A 20,503-nucleotide genomic window follows, 5' to 3' on the forward strand; every position below is an offset into this window, starting at 1 on the left:
CCTGGCAGGACTCGCAGTGCAGCAAGGCACATGGAAGGTGCTAATTCAGTGGAATCAGCATATGCAGGTACTCTCCTTGATGAGGAGGAGCCTGCCACATTTGAAGAGGCAAAAGGTAATGTGCATTGGATGAATGCCATGCACGATGAGTTGCAGTCCATTGCAAAAAATCAGACTTGGGATGTTGTGGACTTGCCACAGGGTAAACATGCCATTGGCACACGATGGATATTTAAAGTCAAACGGAAGCCAGACAGCTCCATTGACCGATATAAGGCCAGGCTGGTTGCTAAGGGCTATGCTCAGAAAAAGGGCATAGATTATGAGGAGACATTCGCTCCTACATCCCGGATGACCACCATCCGATCAGTAATTGCAATGGCTGCACATTTTGAGTGGAATGTTCATCAGTTGGACATAAAAACAGCCTTCTTGAATGGGGACTTGTTGGAAGAAGTGTATGTCAGACCACCTCCGGGCTTTGAAATTACAGCAAATGCACTTCAAGTATGCAAGCTCAATAAAGCTTTATATGGGCTGAAGCAGGCCCCTCGTGCATGGTATGCCAAGATACATGCCTTTTTGACCAGCAAGGGGCTGCACAATAGTCCTACTGAGAGCACCCTCTACATCAAGATGGATGGGGGGGAAATATTAGTCATCCTTCTTTATGTTGATGACTTACTGCTCACAGAGTCCAATGAAGAAAAAATTGCAGATTTCAAAGCTGATTTGCAGACCAACTTTGACATGTCAGATTTGGGGCTGCTTCACTTTTATTTGGGGATCCAGTTCTCTCATGAGAGACGTGGCAATGTTATGTCTCAGTCCAAGTCTTGGACAGATTTAACATGCAAGAGTGTAAGCCCATATCCACTCCTATGGAACCGGGGCTGAAACTCACAATGCATGATGCAGGAGAATCAATTGATGCCACACTTTACAGTCAGGCTGTTGGATGCCTCATATATCTCTGCAACACTAGACCTGATATTCAGTTTGCAGTATCTCAGGTGAGCAGGTACATGCACAGCCCAAAAACTATGCATTGGCAGGCAGTTAAGCGCATCTTCCGTTATTTGCAGGGCACAAAGTCTTTTGGCTTACTATTTCCCAGGGGGGGTGACTTGCAGATGCATGCCTACAGTGATTCAGATTGGGCTGGTGATTATGACACTAGGCAGTCCACTAGTGGCAGTTGTTTCTTTTTGGGTAAATCTTGTATTTCATGGCTGAGCAAGAAACAATCTACAGTGGCTACCTCATCATGTGAAGCTGAGTACAGGGCAGCTTTCACAGCAACAGTTGAATGTGTCTGGCTGCGACGTCTTTTTGCTGATCTTCATCTGTCTTTGGAGGGTCCCTCTCCAATTCTCACTGATAGTCAGAGTGCCATTGCAGTGGCAAAGAATCCAGTGTTTCATGCTCGCACGAAACACATTGAGGTTCACTATCACTACGTCAGAGAGAAGTTGCATGCAGGAGAGATCAGTATGATCTTTGTGTCCACACATGACAACGTTGCAGATATTTTCACCAAAGCACTACCACGTGAAAAGTTTGAGGCATTTCGCAGTGCCCTGAACTTATATCCGTTTGGTGATTGATCAGCCTTGTACATGACATTGGCACTGCAGGGGGGTGTTAGAATTATAGACATAATTCAGCAGTGACCAATGTAATACAATAAGCTAGTTAGGGGCACTTTTCCCTCACTAAGAGGTTTTTCCCCCTAACCGCAGTTAGTTCACTAACTATGGTTAGTGACTACTAAGGTTTTGTCACTAGGACAAAACCTTATCTTTTCCTTTAGTGTGTTGTACTCTCACTCTATTCTATTGCAACTACGTCTTCAGCTTCCAAGCCTCCTGCTCTCTTACTCTCTCTTGCTATCTCTCACTCATTCTATCTCCTTCATGTGGTAGACGGGCTGATGTGTATCACTGTAGCATGTTCCATGCTCCATCTTTGTCTCACGGGCAGGTATTCTTCGTAGTTGTGATCCCCAGGCTCTTATGACCTTTGGACTTGCCATAGTGTTGGCCATTCATTGGACCACACATGGGCCCTGATTTAGGGCAGGTCTACAGAATATTTGAGTGTTTAGTGGAGGGCTTTAAAGGACTTCTGTTAGCCCTGGACCTGGGCACAACACACACAGTCATTAGGGGGTGTATAGGAGTCAGGACCCAGAAGGGCTGGTCTGGTTGGCCAGTCTACAGTCTGGGTCGGTCAGCCAGCAGACTGGTCAGCAAACCCTAGGGTTGGGATGGCCAGTTCCAAGCCTATTTGCAAGGGCATTCAGCCCTACATAAAGACCACTTTGGGGGCCAGTCAGCGTACTCGTAGAGAAGCATTGCAGACTCCTTCAAAAGTGCATCCTCAGGCACTAGAAGGACAGGAAGAAGGGAGTACCATCCCCAGGCACTAGAAGGACAGGGAGAAGGAAGTAGCAAGAATGCAGCAGTTCTGTACCAGGCTTCAGAATGCATGAGGGCACCAGAGAAGACACAGACAGAGGTTCCAGCAGAGTGCAACAGAAGCACCAGCAGCATTGGAGGGCTCATTTAGTGAGCAGAACAGACAGTCAGAGTTTTAGGCTCCTTCCATAGCTCATCAGAGGCGTGCAGCAGAAGTAGAGAGCAGTGGATTAGGGCAGCACTGTTGTGGCCTCAGAATCAGACAGATCCAGCACTAGTGGGCAGCACCCCGCTGTTCACGTATTTTGGTTTGTAAGTGCACCATTTTGTAATACATTTTGGGTCCTCTCTTGGACACTCTTATTCAAGCATTGGTTGTCATATCTTGCTGTCTATTTCAGATCTGGGCATGGTTTACCTTTGCATATATGTGTGTACATCCTGAGTAGGATCTGAGTTCTCACGTGTGATCTCATGGATGATTCATTTTCTGCCGCATGTTCTAACATGGTGCCACAAGCCAGGACTTGAGCTAGACGTACATGTTGAGAAGTTACTCCAATAAATAGGTTGTAGGGAGGAAGAGAGGGGCAATGAGAGGCATGCAAGGGGAGGAGGAGCAAGGTGAGATTGGAACACTGGAGCATACATATGGAACGACTTCATGAATGTATTATGTACAGAATAAAGTTGTTTGGAACATTTTGAATGTTGTTTGTACATTTGGGATGGCATGGAAGGATAGGGAAGTATATATTATGTGTCATGTGTTGAGGCCGGAATCATGCATGAATCTTGAACTTCTAGCCTTGGAAGAGGAGCCTGCTTTCAAGGAATGGCCTATAAGATGGGTGGCATGGAGGAGGAGGAGGAGAAGTGACAAGAAAGAAGCCAGCGAGTAGGTGCTAGGAGAGGTAGTTGGGCTCCACCGAATTCACCCCATCAATTGGTTCATATTTCAACTTTGACAAGTCTGGTCTAGTACATCTAATTGCTTCAGCTAAGCATTTTCTGCAGAACCACATCAAGAAAATGGAAAATTTGTGCTTGACAAAAATAACAAAATCTGATTAAATTGGCGGCACAGCAGGTGCTGCTCCATTCATCGACGTTCATCCCTCTGCTTCATTCACTTTATGCAGGTCTTTCATCTTTTGGGAGAGGAATGTAATGACTCCTAAAGCACTCCTTTCTGAACCTTCCCTCCAACCAGAGTAGGCGGCTGGAATGTTCCACTTCTGAATCCTGTTATATGGCTGTCTGTGACCATCAGATGCCTTCAACATCCCCAAGGCTGAGGGGTCAGAAAACACATACTTGCAGAGTTCTTAATGAATTTAGGATACTTAATTATACATGCATAAAATGAGGTAAAGTCAGAACCCACAAATTTGTATCCTCATCATTTAAAGATATAAGCCTTGTGTTCATTTACATACAGTTGAAGTAGCATAAGTGGGCCCAGTGCTATCAACAAAGATCAATCCCTCCTCGGAAGCTTTATCCATGGCCTGCAATTTTAAAAAAATAGTTTACCGTTAAAACATTATCTTGAGAGTTGTATAACATTATTTATTGATGTTCAAAATTCAAATTATGACTGGCAATTGTAGGTTTTAACCCTGAATATCTATGCAGGACACACTTAAAAATATAAAGCACCTTTGCTTACTACCTGTTTATTAGAAGGAGAATAACTTTAGCAGCCTGCTGTTTGGTACTGTACTGTCATATTCTTGCTACGTAATAATAGACATGAAGTTTTTGGCTACATTTCTTTTAAATAAACCCATGTCTTTCTTGATCTTGCAACTAGTTTAACACAAATGTTACTGCTTTAATATCTAACCTCAAAATATCATTAGCATAGTCCTTCAAGTCCTCTAACACTAGGTCAACCTATGGCAAGACCTCTGATCCCAAAGGGCGGACTGCAATGCCTCCAATTGGTCAGGGGTCATGCTAGAGACCAAATTGGGCATCTCGTATGACTCATCTGCACGATCTATGAAAACACAGATCTCTGGCTTGACTCTGATCTAGATGACTGACGACTAGACATAGCTATTACATTGAAATTCTACCACGATTGACTATTGAAAACCAGGATAATACAGCCTATACTAGTCAGAAAAACAAGAGACTCAAACTATACATCAATGTTCAGCCAGCCCATTCTCTCTCCAAGCTTTCACAATTTCACCTGTTTTCTCACTGTGGCTTATACTCTCACTAGACACGCACACATTCAACCACCTTTGCAAACACACACACATACACACACACTTTTTGATTGATTATATTATATGAGTAGCAACCTCAAAACAAAGTGCTACAATTACATCAACTGAAAATTTCAGTATATGCCAAAAAGACCTCATGATCTATGCAGCAGGTCTGCAAGCAATCAAAGAAAGATTGTTGCAGAGAATGCCTAAAAAACCCAAACAGAGAGAAAGTAGGATCACCAAAGACTTTACAATTCCTATATGTCCATAAAGTCCATAGTGCCCAGTAGTGAACCCAAACGAAGAAAAGATGAAACTCTGGTCTAGATGGATGAAACCCATCTAGCCAGAAGAACTTCCCATGTACTCAACAAACTCCTTCACACACACACACACACACACACTCAACAAACTCCTTCACACTTTCATGTACTCAACAAACTCCTTCACACACACACACACACACATTTCTTTTCTTTTTTAGTGAAATCCATTTGTCATTATATTACAAAGAACAGTCCCAAAGGAAGGGACAACTAGCTAAAAATATCGAAGATGTCATTATATCACAAGAAGGCAAGATAATCTATACCCCGAGCATGCATACAATCATGAAACGATTGTTGTAGAGAGGGTCAAAAGAATTGATATCTAGCCAGAGGGGGATCACCAAAGACCCAACAACTCAAGCAGAGGGGAGATGCTCCAATTACACTTGGTGACATCCCATCCATGTTAAGGGTGGGTACGCGACCGACCGGAGTGACTGTCGTTGTCATGAAAAGAGAAATTATTATTTAGTTAATTATTAGAACTGTATTATTGTTAGGCGCCAATTTGATAGTGCGGTTATATGTTTGTATTTATGATATAAATAGTACCGCCAAACTATGTAACATTGGCCAATGATTAGTAATAAAGATGTGCACACACGTGTCTAGGTTCTAGAAGCAATAGGAAAGGGAAGGGTGTATTAGAGTGCATTGAATGGTAGGTGCATGGGTCATAGGATAAGGGTAGGTGTAAATGGGAAGATGGAACTTGAGTGATCTCAAGGGACATTAATGAAAGGGTATCACCCTTCATTGTGAATCTCACGTAGCATTCTCTCTACCACAATGCATTCATCCGCCTTCTCTCCACCTTGCATGTAGGTCGAAATAGAAACAAGTACTCTAACGAGGGCCCTCTTCCCTATTGGAGGGCCAATTGGCATTCAAATTCTGCATCATTGCACACATTTGCATTCTCGAAAAGTCTGGTTCTTCACATTTGGTATCATAGCGGTGATAGTCCACGATCGGGATGGGAAGAGAGTGAGGGAGCAACGCATGGGCGAACAGAGGTCGCTGCGAATCGGGAAGAAGTGAGCAACACGCGAAATTGTGACGGACATGACGACGAAAGCACTCGTGCACAGCGGAAAGAACACACGAAGTGACCCGGGCCGGCGCTCAAAACCAAACAGCGGACAACACGTGAGAACAAGAAGCAATAATCTGGGAGTGCGAAACAGCGAAATCGAGTGGCGGAATCTTTCTTTGGCACGTATTTGCTGCTGCGAGCAGTGTTTTATGCACATACCCCTAATTTCGGGCTGCAAACAAACTTCTCCTTTCCTCAAACCCTGAATTCTCTAGGGTCTGAGACAACGGCTTTCTTGGAAAATTTTGCTCTTGGACAGGGAACAGGATGACCACCTTTTAAACCGTGAGGAAAAGAGACCCCCCCCTGTTCTCCCAAATGGAAAGTCAGATCGGAACAAGATTTTAAGGGGGTGATCCACCCACCAAGTACCCCCTATAACCAATCCACTCAAAATAAGTAGCCCACAAAATAAGTAGCCCAAACGGAGTGTACTAGTTTACAACAGAAATACAAGAAGAAAAGCGTAAAAGAGAGGGAAGAAGAGGTCATTTGAAGAGGTTTTTGGACACAAGTGAAGCGGGAGTCGGATAACTACCACCAACTCTACAACACTTGACTTTTACTGTAAAATAAACCCTTTTTTTAAATTACAGCAAGTCATTTTCTCTCTTGTATTACTAAAAGGAAAGATTGGAAGGGAGAGGGACATATAACAATGAACTTATTCCTTTTCCTCCATTACCAGAAGGAAAGAGAGAAAGAACACCTTCACCCCCTCTTGAAGAAGATGGATTAGGTGAGAGTTACACACATTCTAAAAAGGATGGATTAGGTGAGAGTTACACACATCTTGAGTATGATAACCCACAAATAGATTTACAACAATCTGTCCTTCAAAAGCATCTTGAGAGGGAGTTCTTCTTTCGTAATGAAAGAAGAAATGAGACCAGCCAAGAACAAGGTGATGAGTTTACGCCTTCAACTCAAAACCCAGCACACATGGATTATAATCCAAGTGCAAGAAAAAGAGAGGAGCCTCCTATCGATAAGCTGATTTTCCAGCTTAGCAATATGATTGAGCAGTCCATTATGACAAGATTAGGGACTAAGAGGATTTTTTTTTTTCAAGAAAGAGACTTCTATTAAGTAAGAGAAAAAGCCCGCGCGAGCAAGCTCAAAGCGGAATACATCATGAAATCATGAGGATAAATAAAACCCCCTCAGAGTGAGGTGGAAAACAACCAAGGCTGAGGCTGAACCTGCCACCTCAACCCTGTAGGAGTCTCAGAGAAGAAAGGAGAATCCTTCCATTCCCTGAAGAAAGAAGCCCTCCTGGCTGAAAAGAAGGGATGCTCTTCTCTCGATGCCCTGCTTCAATCCACTCCCACTCTCCAAGGTCCCACTGCAAATACCTGATAGGAACTCCCCCGTAGAGCCAAAACCTCCAAGACCCGGTAGAGAGAAGCCGGGGGTCTGGGTCGAGAAACCACTCTGAATCTGATCCCTGCACCAAAAGACCTACAACCCTGATAGGCTGAAAAGCAGACTCAAGCAAGATGTCCTCTGTGGACCTGAGCAATCTGCCACCATCTTGCACACTAAAAACTAAAGCATCCTCATGTGCATCTCGAAAGGCCAAAACCTTAAGCGAAACACCGCCTCTTGTAAAAGTACCTGCCCAAATGGAGCAAGTGAGTGGCATATCATTTGTGTCTACCCAATCCTCTGGAAGGGCTGCCTCAATCTGCAAGATCCTCCCTGCACTCCCTCTGAGATGTGCTGTCAACTGAGATTTGGTCTCCTCTGGAAGCCTGTGGAAAGCTTTCCAAGACCCCAAAGATGATGCAGGTCCCCTCTCCCACCTAAACCACTGCATGTATAGTGAGGCACCAAGTAGTCTACCATGATCATCTAAAATACTGTCATTTCACATGATCGGTTGCCTATCAATCTATTCACGAGAGGAAGGAGGAATCCTCCGAAGAGTGCTCCTGAAACTGGCCCAAGCTTTCAAAATGGCAACCATGAGAGGGGACGAAGGTGATCTGAGGTATGTTGTAGTGAAGATCCACCTAATACTGCTCATCCCGTCTCCTCCTGAAGAAGGTGTGCACCTCTGTATGCTACTAATAAGAAAGGCCTTGCGGTTCCTGCCCTGGCATAAGTCCCCGCACCACCATCTTGCATAGTAAAGCTCTGTACTGTAAATCTAGATCAATAATATTGAGACCCCCTTCCTGTGTAGGGAGGATGAGGGTCTCCCAAGCCACCCTGGCTAAGGCATCTGCTGTGCCATCAAGCCCAATCCTGTAGGCCATCTTCTCCTAGTTCTAGTGGTAGGCCATCTTCTCCTAGTTCTAGTGATGCCCTATAGGCCCTAGTATGTGCCTTGTAGGCATTGGTATAGGCACTTAGTTTATTGTGTGCCTTTTATGCCACATAGGACACTTAGTCCTATGTGACACCTAGGACACTTAGTCCTAGGTCTAGGTACAAGTACTATGTACTTTGTTTTTCACACACTACTCAAGATTGACGTGACGGCTGTGACTCTTCGACTCTTTGTACCTTGCACTCTCTTTTCATTCAACGATCCTACAGTGGTATTAGAGCTGCGTTTAGATTCGTCTCCTGCACCCGGACTCGCATCAGCTCCCTTCAACTTCACTGCTCCTTCATCCATACAGTCGTACGGTACGGACAACTGTACTCACAGCTCCCGTATAACCGTGCTTGCGCTATACTTACGTCGTACAGCTCCGTACCTATTTCCGTACTGCACTACGTATGTCTCCATACAAGGCTTCGTACCTTCATCGTGCGTTCCGTACAATCACCGTGCAATCATACTAGTACCTGTGCCGCCGTACTGCATTGTACCTGCGCTACCGTACAGCCGTACAACGTACATCATAGTACCTGCATCCGTACAGCATATCTATACCCATATAGTCAGGTACCTACATCCGTACACTGCATGTACTTATTCTGTACACTCCAGTCCGTACTTGCTCAACACGTTGTACCTGCAGTCCGTACAGCTTGTACTTTACAGTACATTATCAAAATTTGGGGCTTTTGAGGATTTTTGTTATCCTTATCTTCCTTCTACTATTTGAAATCATTTCAAGACATTTCAACACATTGGAAAGCCTACATTTTGAGGTCCATACTTTGGGACAGGTGCACTTTTGCAGTTATTTTGTGGACAGCGAGTCCTAATTTTGCAATTGCAAGCCTTGAGGCTATTTTTGGGATTTGGTCTGCAATTTCGCTTTTGATTGCGGGACAGATTCGAGAACATTTAAGTCACATTTGCAGAACATTGAGTCAGATTTTCAGACATTGAGTCTTTTCTGCAGGACATTGAGTCAGATTCGCATACATTGGATCACATTTGCAAAAATTTCAGCAAAATTTGGGGCTTTTCTGCATTTGCCCTCTTTTTGGCCTATTTGCCCTCAATCTTTTGCCAGATTTGCTGTTTTTGCAGTGAACATTACCTGCCACAGTCACATTTGGGTCAGATCTGCATTTGCCCTTTAATTTGGGTCGAAAATTTGCATATATTTGCTGTCATTTTTGGACAGCCAGCTTTTTGCAGTGATTGCCTTGAGGCTTTTGGGTTTTCAGGTCTTTTTCAGGGTATCACATTTGCTATGGCTGGGAACAATCAAGATCTATTTGGCATTCTTCGTGAAGATGATAAGTTGGATGGCACCAACTATCCGATGTGGTCTTATCTCATGAAACATATTCTTGTTACGAAGCATTTGTGGAATATTGTTTCTGGGGTTGATCTGAGGCCAGCCAATGCTACAGTGGTTGCCTCTACTGCTGCTCCCTCTGCAGTGGGTATTACTCCTGATGCCTCATCTTCTAGCACTCCTACTACTACTCTTCCAACTCAGGAACAGACAAGATGGGATGCAAGAGATGCAAATGCACATTCATGTATTGCTTTATCATGCAAGAGAATCATTATTCCACACATCCGGTTTTGCAGGACAGCAAAGGATGCTTGGGATAAATTGGCTTCTCTCTATCAGATTCGCAATGAGGCACGTGTTGCATATTTGATAAGGCAATTACACGAAGTCAGCATGAATGAAGGTGACTCTATGGATGCATACCTGACAAAGGTCAAGGACCTCATGGAACAACTTGCCAACATTGATGAGGTGGTGCCAAATTCACAGCTTGTCAGTACCACATTGAATGGACTGTCAGATACATATCAAGGGTTTGTTACAACCCTTCGATTAGTGGCCATGGGTAATCCAAACCACTATTCTTTTGATCAGCTAGTTACTTTGCTTTTGCAGGAAGAGCAAAGTAGAGCTAATAGACAAGCCATTATTCCTAATCGTGCGTTTGCTTCACAGCAGACTGGAAGAGGCAAGGCTTCCAAGCCTATGGCAAGCCAAAATCTGCGCATAGCAGCTGCAATTCCTCCCATGCATCTAAAAATACAGCAGATAAGTCAAAGAAGAAAAGATGCAACTATTGTTGCAAGCCTGGACATGACATTTCAGAATGCAGGAAGTGCATTGCTTCAGAGAAAAAGAAAGCAGGATTGACAGTTAATGCCTCTCATGCTATTGAATCCCATGAGCCAGAAGATGCTTCACATGCACATGCTCTTCAGGATGATTGGGCATGGGCTATCCATTGCTCATTTGATCCCTCCAAAGTTGATGTATTCTTTACTGCCAATGATGCTCAGTCCTGGTACTTTGATAGTGGTGCTTCCAAGCATGTCACATCTTCCAGACAGTTGTTTCATTCTTTAGCTGATGCACCTCAAGAGGGGACTGTCACATGTGCTAATAATGCTTCATATGCTGTAAAAGAAATTGGAGATGTGCAGCTCACATCCATTTCAAGCCATCCTGTCACTCTGACAAATGTTCTTTTTGTGCCTGGAATTGAAGTCAACTTGATTTCAATTTCAGCAATTGCCACTGAGGTTTCAGAGTGATTTTTGATGGCTACAGATGCCTAGTTTATGATCTTCGTGATGACAATGCCATAGTTCTCACTGGCACTCTGCCAAATGGGCTTTATCACCTTGATCATCACTCAGCTGCACTTTCTATTGAAACAATTGCAATTTCATATTCACAGCTTACTGAAACACATCTTTGGCATGAGAGAATGGGCCATCTCAATTATAGAACTCTTGCAAAGCTATATTCACAGCAGATGGCAAATGATGTACCTCAAACTCACACAGTTTCCAAATGTGTGTGAGGGTTGTCTTTTGGGTAAGATGCACCGATTTCCTTTTCAAAAGAATTGTCCAAAACTCTCACAAAGGAAATTGCAGCTAGTGCACAGTGATGTCCCTCGCGTAATGAGGACAAATGCCATTGGGGGGTACAAGTATTTCATGACTCTCATTGATGATTTCACAAGATATTGCTGGATATATCCTTTAAAAGCCAAATCTGAAGTCTTCTTATGCTTTCAGAGATGGCTGAATATGGTTGAGAATGAATCAGGATGCAAGCTTGTCACCCTCAACACAGATAGGGGGGGGGAGTATATGTCAAAGGAGTTTGATGCATTTCTCTCTTCACGGGGCATTATTCACTCATGTACTACTCCTTACACTCCTCAGCAAAATCCTATTTCTGAAAGGAAAAACAGGTCCACAATGGAGATGGCAAGATGCATGCTTAAGGCCAAGTCTTTGCCCAAGAAATTTTGGCTTGATGCAGTGATGTGTGCCAACTATGTGCTGAATAGATCACCTACAAGGGCATTGAAGACTGTTACACCTTATGAAGCATGGAAAGGCAAGAAGCCTTCACTTTCACACATGAGAGCTTTTGGGTCTCTTGCATATGTTCATGTGTTCACTTACCATGCATGCTTACACAGATAGTGACTGAGCAGGATGTTCCGACACCAGAGTGTCACGTCCTCGCAATTATTTTTTGCTTGGCAATTCATGTATCTCTTGGCTCAGCAAGAAGCAACCAACAGTTGCCACATCTAGCTGTGAGGCCGAGTACAAGGCAGCTTTCACCGCTACAATAGAGTGTGTCTGGCTTTGACAATTACTTACAGATCTTGGTATTCGCCACATCCTCCACTATGGTCTACATTGACAGCCAGAGTGCTTTGGCCATTGCGCGTAACCCAGTGTTTCATGCGCGTACCAAGCATATTGAAGTTCACTATCATTATGTTCGGAAGCGGTTGTCAGCAGGAGACATAGAGTTGTCCTATCTTCCCACAGAGGACAACATAGCATATCTGTTTACAACGGCACTTCCTCGTCCCAAATTTGAAGTTTTCCGCCAGGCTTTACACTTGGTTCCCTTTGTTACATGATCTAACATACCTTGTACATTCAGAGGTGGCTATATCCTTTTGGATGAACATGTGCCACCATGATCAAAAATACCAAGTATTCTGAGACGTTTCCAGAATACTTCAGCCCATACCATGGAGGGGGGTTTGTAAGCCATCTTCTCCTAGTTCTAGTGGTAGGCCATCTTCTCCTAGTTCTAGTGATGCCCTATAGGCCTTGGTATGTGGCTTGTAGGCATTGGTATAGGCACTTAGTTTATTGTGTGCCTTTTATGCCACATAGGACACTTAGTCCTATGTGACACCTAGGACACTTAGTCCTAGGTCTAGGTACAAGTACTATGTACTTTGTTTTTCACACACTACTCAAGATTGACGTGACGGCTGTGACTCTTCGACTCTTTGTACCTTGCACTCTATTTTCATTCAACAATCCTACAACTCCAAAGAAAATTTCTGATCGGTCTCCTGAGCTGAGTGATGCAGTCCCTAGAACGGCACCAGCATGAACAAACAAACCAGGCCGTGGCCAAGAGGACCTGGTTGACCACCACAACTCTAGAGGCAAGATCCAGCTTGGCTGAGCTCCAAAAAAGGAGCTTCCTCCTGATGCTCTCCAACACGGGAGCAAACTGCTGCGTGGAAGAAATATCCAAGCCGACCTGGCAGCCCAAATACCTGACAGGCACACCCCTCTGAACCCAAGTGAATCCTATGTCAAGCCCCCAAACTGGAGTGTGCTCATCACTGATCCAAAAGCCATTGGATTTATGCCCATTTATCTGCGCCCCTGCCGCCAAGCAAAATAAATCCACTGCTGTCCTGAAAGAAGTGAGCGTCTGTGGAGTGGCATCCAAGTAAACTGCTGTGCCATCTGCCAACTCATTGTCAAGTAGCTCCTCTTCTCTTCTAATGGGAAGTCTCAGCCCAAAGATGTCAACTTGAGATCTAACATAGATACTCATAGCTTCAGCCACGAACAAAAAAAAGAAAGGAGCAAGGGGGCATCCCTGACGAACTGATTTGGAAATCTGAAATCTCACCCCTTACCCCACCAATAAGTACCTGGCTGTGGGCTGATTTGTACAAAGAGGAAACACCACTGATCCAAGCATCAGTAAAGCCAAAACGTAGAAGGGTGTCCTCCAAAAAACCCCAATCTACTCTGTGTCATAAGCTTTCTCAAAATCCAAAAGTAGAATGGCTAGATTCTAGCCGCTCTGCATGGCCCACTCTGAAGCTTCCCAGAAAGAGAAAATGTTACAAAAAATGCTTCTCCCATGCACAAATCCTGTCTGACTGTCATGAATAAGATATGGGAGAAAGGGTTGTAATCGGAGGTTGATTGCCTTGGCCAGAATCTTGTAACAAGTCCCCAGAAGTGTGATAGGCCTCCACTGGGACACTAGATTTCTGCAACCTCCTTTCGGGATAAGGTGAATGAGACCCTCTGTAAGCGACCCAATCATCTCACCAGAGTCCCAAATGCCCTGCAGGGCAGAAGTAATATAGTCTCCAATCATATCCCAAAATGCAATGAAAAAAGGTCTAAGGCCATTTGAACCTGGGCACTTGCCCTTGTGAAGGGCTGAAAGTGCAGTCCTGAACTCTGTGTTGGTAAAAGGTGCATCAAGCAAAACATGCATATTCGGTTTCACCAACAAAGGGATGCTCTGCCAAATAACTTGTCTAGCATCCTCTCTATCCCGTGTCTGAGGATCAGCAGTAAGAAGGGCGGCATAAAAATCTGAAGCTATGTGCAAGACATCATCAGAATCTGTCTGTAAAGCTCCATGTGACTCGATAAGCTGGGATACACTCTCTCTACTATGTCTAGGACCAAGAGTAGAGAAAAAGTGTTTATTGACTCTGCCACCCATCTGAATCCAGAAGGACTCCCGTGCATGAAAGGCATACTCTGCTCTCTGATCAAGCAATATCTGTTGTTGAGCCCTTGCTGCAACAAGGCGCTCCTGAATCCAAGCATCTGAAGGCCATTTCTGCTCTTCCCTCTGCAAAGTTGCTAACTACTGGCGAACACCAATATCACACCTGAGAATATCTCGTCTCCTGGTACCAGCAACTGAGAGGTAAAAGTCGCTAATACCAGAAAGGGCAGCAGCTACATGTGATGGAAATAGCTGCCCACCCTGGACATGAGAAACCCATATCTGCAGGGCTGCCTCTGTAAGGTCCTCCTCTGTGTACAAGGCATCTGGAATCCTGATGCTAGCAGACCGGCCTCTTAAGTGAGGCTCTGAGATAGCCAGCACAACAGGAAAGTGGTCTGAAGTGGAAACCCCAGCAGCAATGCATACCGATCCACCTCTGTCTAGTGCCCAATCATCTACATAGAATCTGTCAATGCGTGCATCAATAGGCATCTGCTGCCTCCTCATCGACCAAGAGAATAGGAGGGACTGTGGCTGAATAAGAAAGGCATCGTCCAACCAAGTATCTCTGCCACAGAAGTGAAAAAGGAAGGCATCGCTAGCTGCTCTCTCCAAAGAGTGAAGTCCTCCATCTCTACCCCCTTTTTTGTCTGACGGTAACTCAACCATGTTAAAGTCACCTCCAATCACCCATGAATCCGCAATGGGGACCCAGGAGAGCGAATCCTTCCACATAAAGACACGTTCCCCTCTAATGTTGGAGGCATACAAGTTAAGGAAACCAACCTTACGCCCTCCAATCAAGAGAATAATCCACTGAGCTCTAGAGGGAATAATGACTCCGTGTTCAACAACTAAGGGGAGAACCGACTGCGAAACTGAAATAGAAGTGCCCCCCCTGGTGCCCAAGGCAGGCGACCAAAAAGTATGGCCAGAAAGCTACTTGCTTGACTTGGCACAATCTCTAGAATCCAGTTTGTGCTGCTGAATAAATAAGATATCAATGGAACCCCCAGTAACACTTGGATGAAGCTGATCCCGGATCAATTGTCTACGGCGGCGATGTGGGACGCCACCTAGGCCTTATATGTTCCAACTAATAATCCTCATCGACGGAAGAATGTAGAGTGAAACACCTTACCCGACCTAGTGGCGGAAACAAACCCCTCAACAGGGAAAGACCTCCTGCTCGAGGAGCAAGGAATGGAACCAAGTGGCAGAAAATCAACAGGGGAAAGAACCCTGCCACCTGAAGAAGAAGCCCTATCAACAGGAAACCCAATCACTGGCTCACCAAAAGTAGAGGGCACAAACTCCTCTGGGAAATCTGAATCATCTACCAGCGCTGAAAATGAGTTCCTGTGAAGCAAGCCAGACACCGGAGTGCGAAGGATCCCTTCCGAGGGAAGAGGATCAATAGTGTAAACCATCCCCTTCCCCCTATCCAAGGAAGCAAGTGAGGACTACTCTCGATTCTGTGTCTGCCTAGCTGCGGAGACCTCTACTGCCTCAAGGAGTGTGTCTAGCACCGTTGGTTCTAGGGGAGAAGCTGCAACCGGGGAGGAGGTCGAAGCTTTAGCGTCTTGGATTGTACAAGGTGAGACTGGAGGGACAACCCGAGGTGAAGCAGAGTCCACTAGTGTACCCTCGTGAACTGAAGGAGGGATTTGCACACGAACTAGAACCCACCGGAATGCGTCGGGTGCCCCTGAGATAGAAGGTCACGAGGTAACTGAGGTAGAAGGTGGCGGTACCAAAGGAGCGCTCAGTGGAGGAGCACTCTGGCGAGAAGGAGCTAAACCACCGTCCTGAGGAGGACCGCCATGTGGAGATCAAGAAGCAAGTGATGGACCTCCACCACCCCCCTGTCGAGGCCGAGGAGCAGGTGCTAGACCTGTACCACCACCATCCTGAGAAGGACCGCCAAGTGGAGGTCGAGGAGCAGATGCTGGACCTGTACCACCCCCATGTCGAGGCCAAGGAGCAGGTGCTGGACCTATACCACCCCCCTGTCGACGCCGTGGGACGGTAGCTGTACCAGAGGGCTTCTTGGGCCTTTTCTTCTTCCTGGAGCAATCCTTGGCAAAGTGTCCACTGGTCCTGCGTATATTGCACTGGTCGTGCCTGCCTGTAATCTCTACTCTCTGGCAAAAAAAGAAACCATCCGGACGCTGGATCATAACATGGTCCATCATGAGGTTAGGATCCTTACCGAGGACCCTAACTTTAGGTACCCCATCAGCCTTGGTTGCCTCTGCTGCAGCCAATGGCAACCCAGGGAGGGATGGGATCTCAGCAACCACGCCAAAATGCTCCCCAATAACAGAAAGAAGTCGATGGTAAACCTAGGGAAGCCTGGGAAATCTAATGAAGAGCGAAAAGATTTCCTTAACTGCCTCCGCTGGGTCGAAACCAATATCAAAGGTGTCAAAGAAGATCTTCATGTGTCCCAAGTGTAAAAACTCAGCTTTGAGCACAGTGCTCGCAGCCTCTGGAGTGTCAAAAACAACCTGGAAAAAACCTCGTCCCAGAAGACGAACATCTAACAATCGTGGAGTGAGGCCTGGGGGGAGAGCTGTAAGCATCTAGTCTTTGGCTTGGGATCTGGAAGGGTGAGACCGGAAGGTGCGTACTAGCAACGTGGTAGAGCATTCAATCTCTACGTCCTTCGTCATCCTTCTTGAGCTGCTGCAACTCGTCTTTCGAAAAAGTAATAGTTTTCACGGCCGGTGGAGGTGGAGTATGATTGGCTGACGAAATATCCATCACCAATCGAGGTGAGGAGGCCGACTCTAACATTTTTGGGACTCCTCCTGCTCCAAAAAAATGATGCGGCTGCTCCTCTCCCTGTGAGCTGCTGCCCCCCCCCCCCTCTCCCTCTCTTAGCCAGCCCCCTCTGCCTCTCTCTCCCTCCCCCTCACCCTCGCTGCCCGCCCTCTCCCTCCCCTTGCTTCTCCTCCTCTCCCTCCCCTTCGCCAGCCCCCTCTCCCTCCTCCCTCCCTTCCTCCTCCCCGCTCTCCCTCTCCCCCCTTGCCAGCCCTCCCGCCCCCTCCCTCTCCCTCCTCGCCCTCCCTCTCCCCACCCGCTGCCCTCCCTCCCCCGCCCCCTCCCCCTCCCCCGCCCCCTCTTCCCCACCTGCTGCCACCCCGCCTCCTCCCTCCCCCGCCCTTTTCTCCCCCACCCTCCCTCTCCCGCTGCCCCCCCACCCCCTCCTCCTCCCGCCCTTCACTCCCCTTCCCCCTCCCCCACCCTCCCTCTCCCTCTCCCTCTTTCCCCCCCCCTCCTCCCTCCCCTCCCCCACCCCCTCCCTCTCCGCCCCTTTCCCCCACCCTTCCTCTAACCCCCCCGCCCCCTCCCTTCCTATCCTGCCCCCTCCCTTCCTCTCCCCCGCCCACCTTCTCCCTCCCCGCCTTCAGCCCCCTTCCTCCCTCCTAACCTGCCCCCTCCCTCCCTCCTAACCCCCCCTCTTTTCCTCTCCGTCGCCTACCCTCTCCTTCCCCGTCAGCCCTCTCCCTTCTATCCTATCTCAGCTCCCCTCCGCTTCTCCTCTCCGTCCCTCCCCCCCTCTCCTACTCTCTCCTTTTTTCCTCCTTCCTACGCCCGTTTCAAGGCGTCCTAGGCAGTAGTTTCACGGACGGAGCTTTAACAATTTTCACTTCCATTGGCGAATGGATCCCCATTCACCCAATCTCTGTCCACTTCCACCGGCCGCGAGAACCGTCATTTTTTCAAAAGACGAGTTGCAGCAGCTCAAGAAAGAAGTGGAATTAGAGGGCTCCACATCACTTTTCGCCCGCATCTTTGGGTCACATCCTTCCAGATCACAGGCTAGAGACTGGATGCTGGCAGCGTTACCAAGAGATCTCGCCCCACACCTCAGGGATATTCGACTTCTGGGACATGGATTCTTCCAAGTGATTTTCGACTCCCACGAGTCCACAGCCCTTGTTCTCAAAGCTAATCCCCTGTCGTTGCGTTCGAGGAGGATTTTTCTTTTGCCCTACACCTTGGGCTTCGATCCGGTCGAGGAGGACAATCAGGTCACATCACTGTTCATCAGGTTTCCTGGTCTTCCTCAGGTTTACCATCGACTTCTTGCTACTATCTGAGCCACTTTCGGAGTGGTCACTGAGATTCCCCCCCTTCCTGGCATGCCTTCTTCCTCAGCAGAGGCAGTCACAGCGGACAAGGTGCCTCGAGTTAGGGTCATTGTCTCTAACCCTAACATCTCAGATGACCACATCATGATTCAGCGTCCAGATGGCTCTCTCTTTTCGACAGAGAATCGAGATCGCAGGTAGACAGGATCAGTGCAGGATTTGCAGGACCCTTGGGCACTTTGCTAGAGATTGCCCAAGGAAGAGAAAAAGACCCAAGAGGTCTTCTGGTGCGGCTCCTTCACGTACTATCCCGTCTGCACCTCCCCTGTGGCCTGTACCACGCACTCCAGGACTACCAGGAGCAGCAGGGTGCCCTGCTCGCGCACCCCAGGACCACCAGGGGCAGCAGGGCGCCCAAAGCCTGCAGCACTCCCAGTACCACGTTGGAGAGCGGTCAGAGTGGCTCCTTTACCTCAGGAGGAGACCCTTGATCGGTTCAGACAGATGCCATCCATACTCCAGAGGTGGATGCTGTTGCAGCCCCAGATACTACAGTTCCACATCAGGAGGGGACTTCAGATACACCAGCCCCAGTCATTTTCGTTTTTGATCACGAGGGGGCTACCAATACTTCTCCCCCTCAGACTGTTCATGCCACAACTGAGGGAGTGTTTGCACGGATGAGGACTACATATCCTTCTTCAGCCCAGCCACAGGTCTCCTCAGCTCCCAACTCCAGATCTGCTGATAGCGGCCTAGCATGTCCTTCTCCTCCTTCCTCCACGAGTGCATGTCTTCTTCGCACTCCTCGGCCAAACTTGATTCTGGGGAACTCTTTTTCGACACTGGCTGATTCGGCGACTTTCATGGATGATGATGAGTTCGTGCCCTCCACCTTAGGGGTCCCGCTCATTGGGATTCCTTTTGACACGGCCTCCCCCTCAGCACGTGTAGGGATCCTCTCACCTGTTGAGTTTCCGGCCCTCAGCAGGAGTGTTTCGACCCAGGGGAAGCTCGTCTCCTCTACTAGGTCGGGTAAGCCTTTCCATCCTGCATCCTCCTGTCAATGAGGATAGTCAGCTGGAACATACAGGGCCTAGGCGGAGTTCCATACCGTCGTCGTAGGCAGCTAATCCGGAATCAGCTTCATCCAGGTGTCACTAGAGGTGCTTTTGATATTCTTTTTATCCAGGAACACAAGTTGAATGCCAGTGATTGCTCTAAGTCTGGCAAACTGCTTTCTGGTCATACTTTTTGGTCGCCTACCTTGGGCACCAGAGGGGAAAATTCTATTTCAGTTTCGCAGTCGGTTCTCCCCTTAGTTGTTGGACACGGAGTCATTATTCCCTCTAGAGCTCAGTGGATTATTCTCTTGATTGGAGGGTGTAAGGTTGGTTTCCTTAACCTGTATGTCTCCAACATTAGAGGGGAACGTGTCTTTATGTGAAAGGATTTGCTCTCCTGGGCCCCCATTGCGGATTCATGGGTGATTGGAGGTGACTTTAACATGGTTGAGTTATCGTCAGACAAAAAAGCGGGTAGAGAAGGAGCACTTCACTCTTTGGAGAGAGCAACTTGGAATGCCTTCCTTTTTCACTACTGTGGCAGAGATACTTGGTTGAATGATGCCTTTCTTATTCAGCCACAGTCCCTCCTGTTCTCTTGGTCGAACAAGAGGCAGCAGATGCCTATTCATGCACGCATTGACAGATTCTATGTAGATCATTGGGCACTTGACTGAGGTGGATCGGTATGCATTGCTGCTAGGATTTCCACTTCAGACCACTTTCCTGTTGTGCTGGCCATCTCAGAGCCTCACTGAGAGGCCGATCTGCCAGCATCAGAATTCTAGATGCCTTGTACACAGAGGAGGACCTTATAGAGACAGCCCTGCAGATATGGGTCTCTCATGTCCAGGGTGGGCAGCCATTGCCATCACAGGTAGCTGCTGCCCTTTCTGGTATTAGCGACTTCTACCTCTCAGTTGCTCATACCAGGAGACGAGATATTCTCAGACGTGAGATTGGTGTTCGCCAGCAGTTGGCAGCTTTGCAGAGGGAAGAGCAGAAACGACCTTTAGATGCTTGGATTCAAGAGCGCCTTGCTGCAGCAAGGGCTCATCAGCAAATAATGCTTCATCAGAGAGCAGAGTAGGCCTTTCATGCACGGGAGTC

At 47.1% G+C, this 20,503-nt stretch overlaps 1 protein-coding gene across 2 annotated transcripts in view; it reads right to left on the reverse strand.

The window, feature by feature from the left end:
• HDA14 (histone deacetylase 14) overlaps window positions 1-20,503 on the reverse strand; it is a 145,568-nt gene that overhangs the window by 84,459 nt on the left and 40,606 nt on the right. For both annotated transcript variants that reach the window (XM_087388448.1, XM_087388447.1), the window contains exon 5: window positions 3,860-3,931. In XM_087388448.1, the coding sequence (XP_087244574.1) occupies window positions 3,860-3,931 (72 nt within the window). The remainder of the gene's footprint in view (window positions 1-3,859; window positions 3,932-20,503) is intronic.

The sequence above is a fragment of the Dipteris shenzhenensis genome, chromosome 17, assembly GCF_047967505.1.
Source record: "Dipteris shenzhenensis isolate YYH24624 ecotype China chromosome 17, Dip_SZ_1.0, whole genome shotgun sequence".
Lineage (NCBI taxonomy): Eukaryota > Viridiplantae > Streptophyta > Polypodiopsida > Gleicheniales > Dipteridaceae > Dipteris > Dipteris shenzhenensis.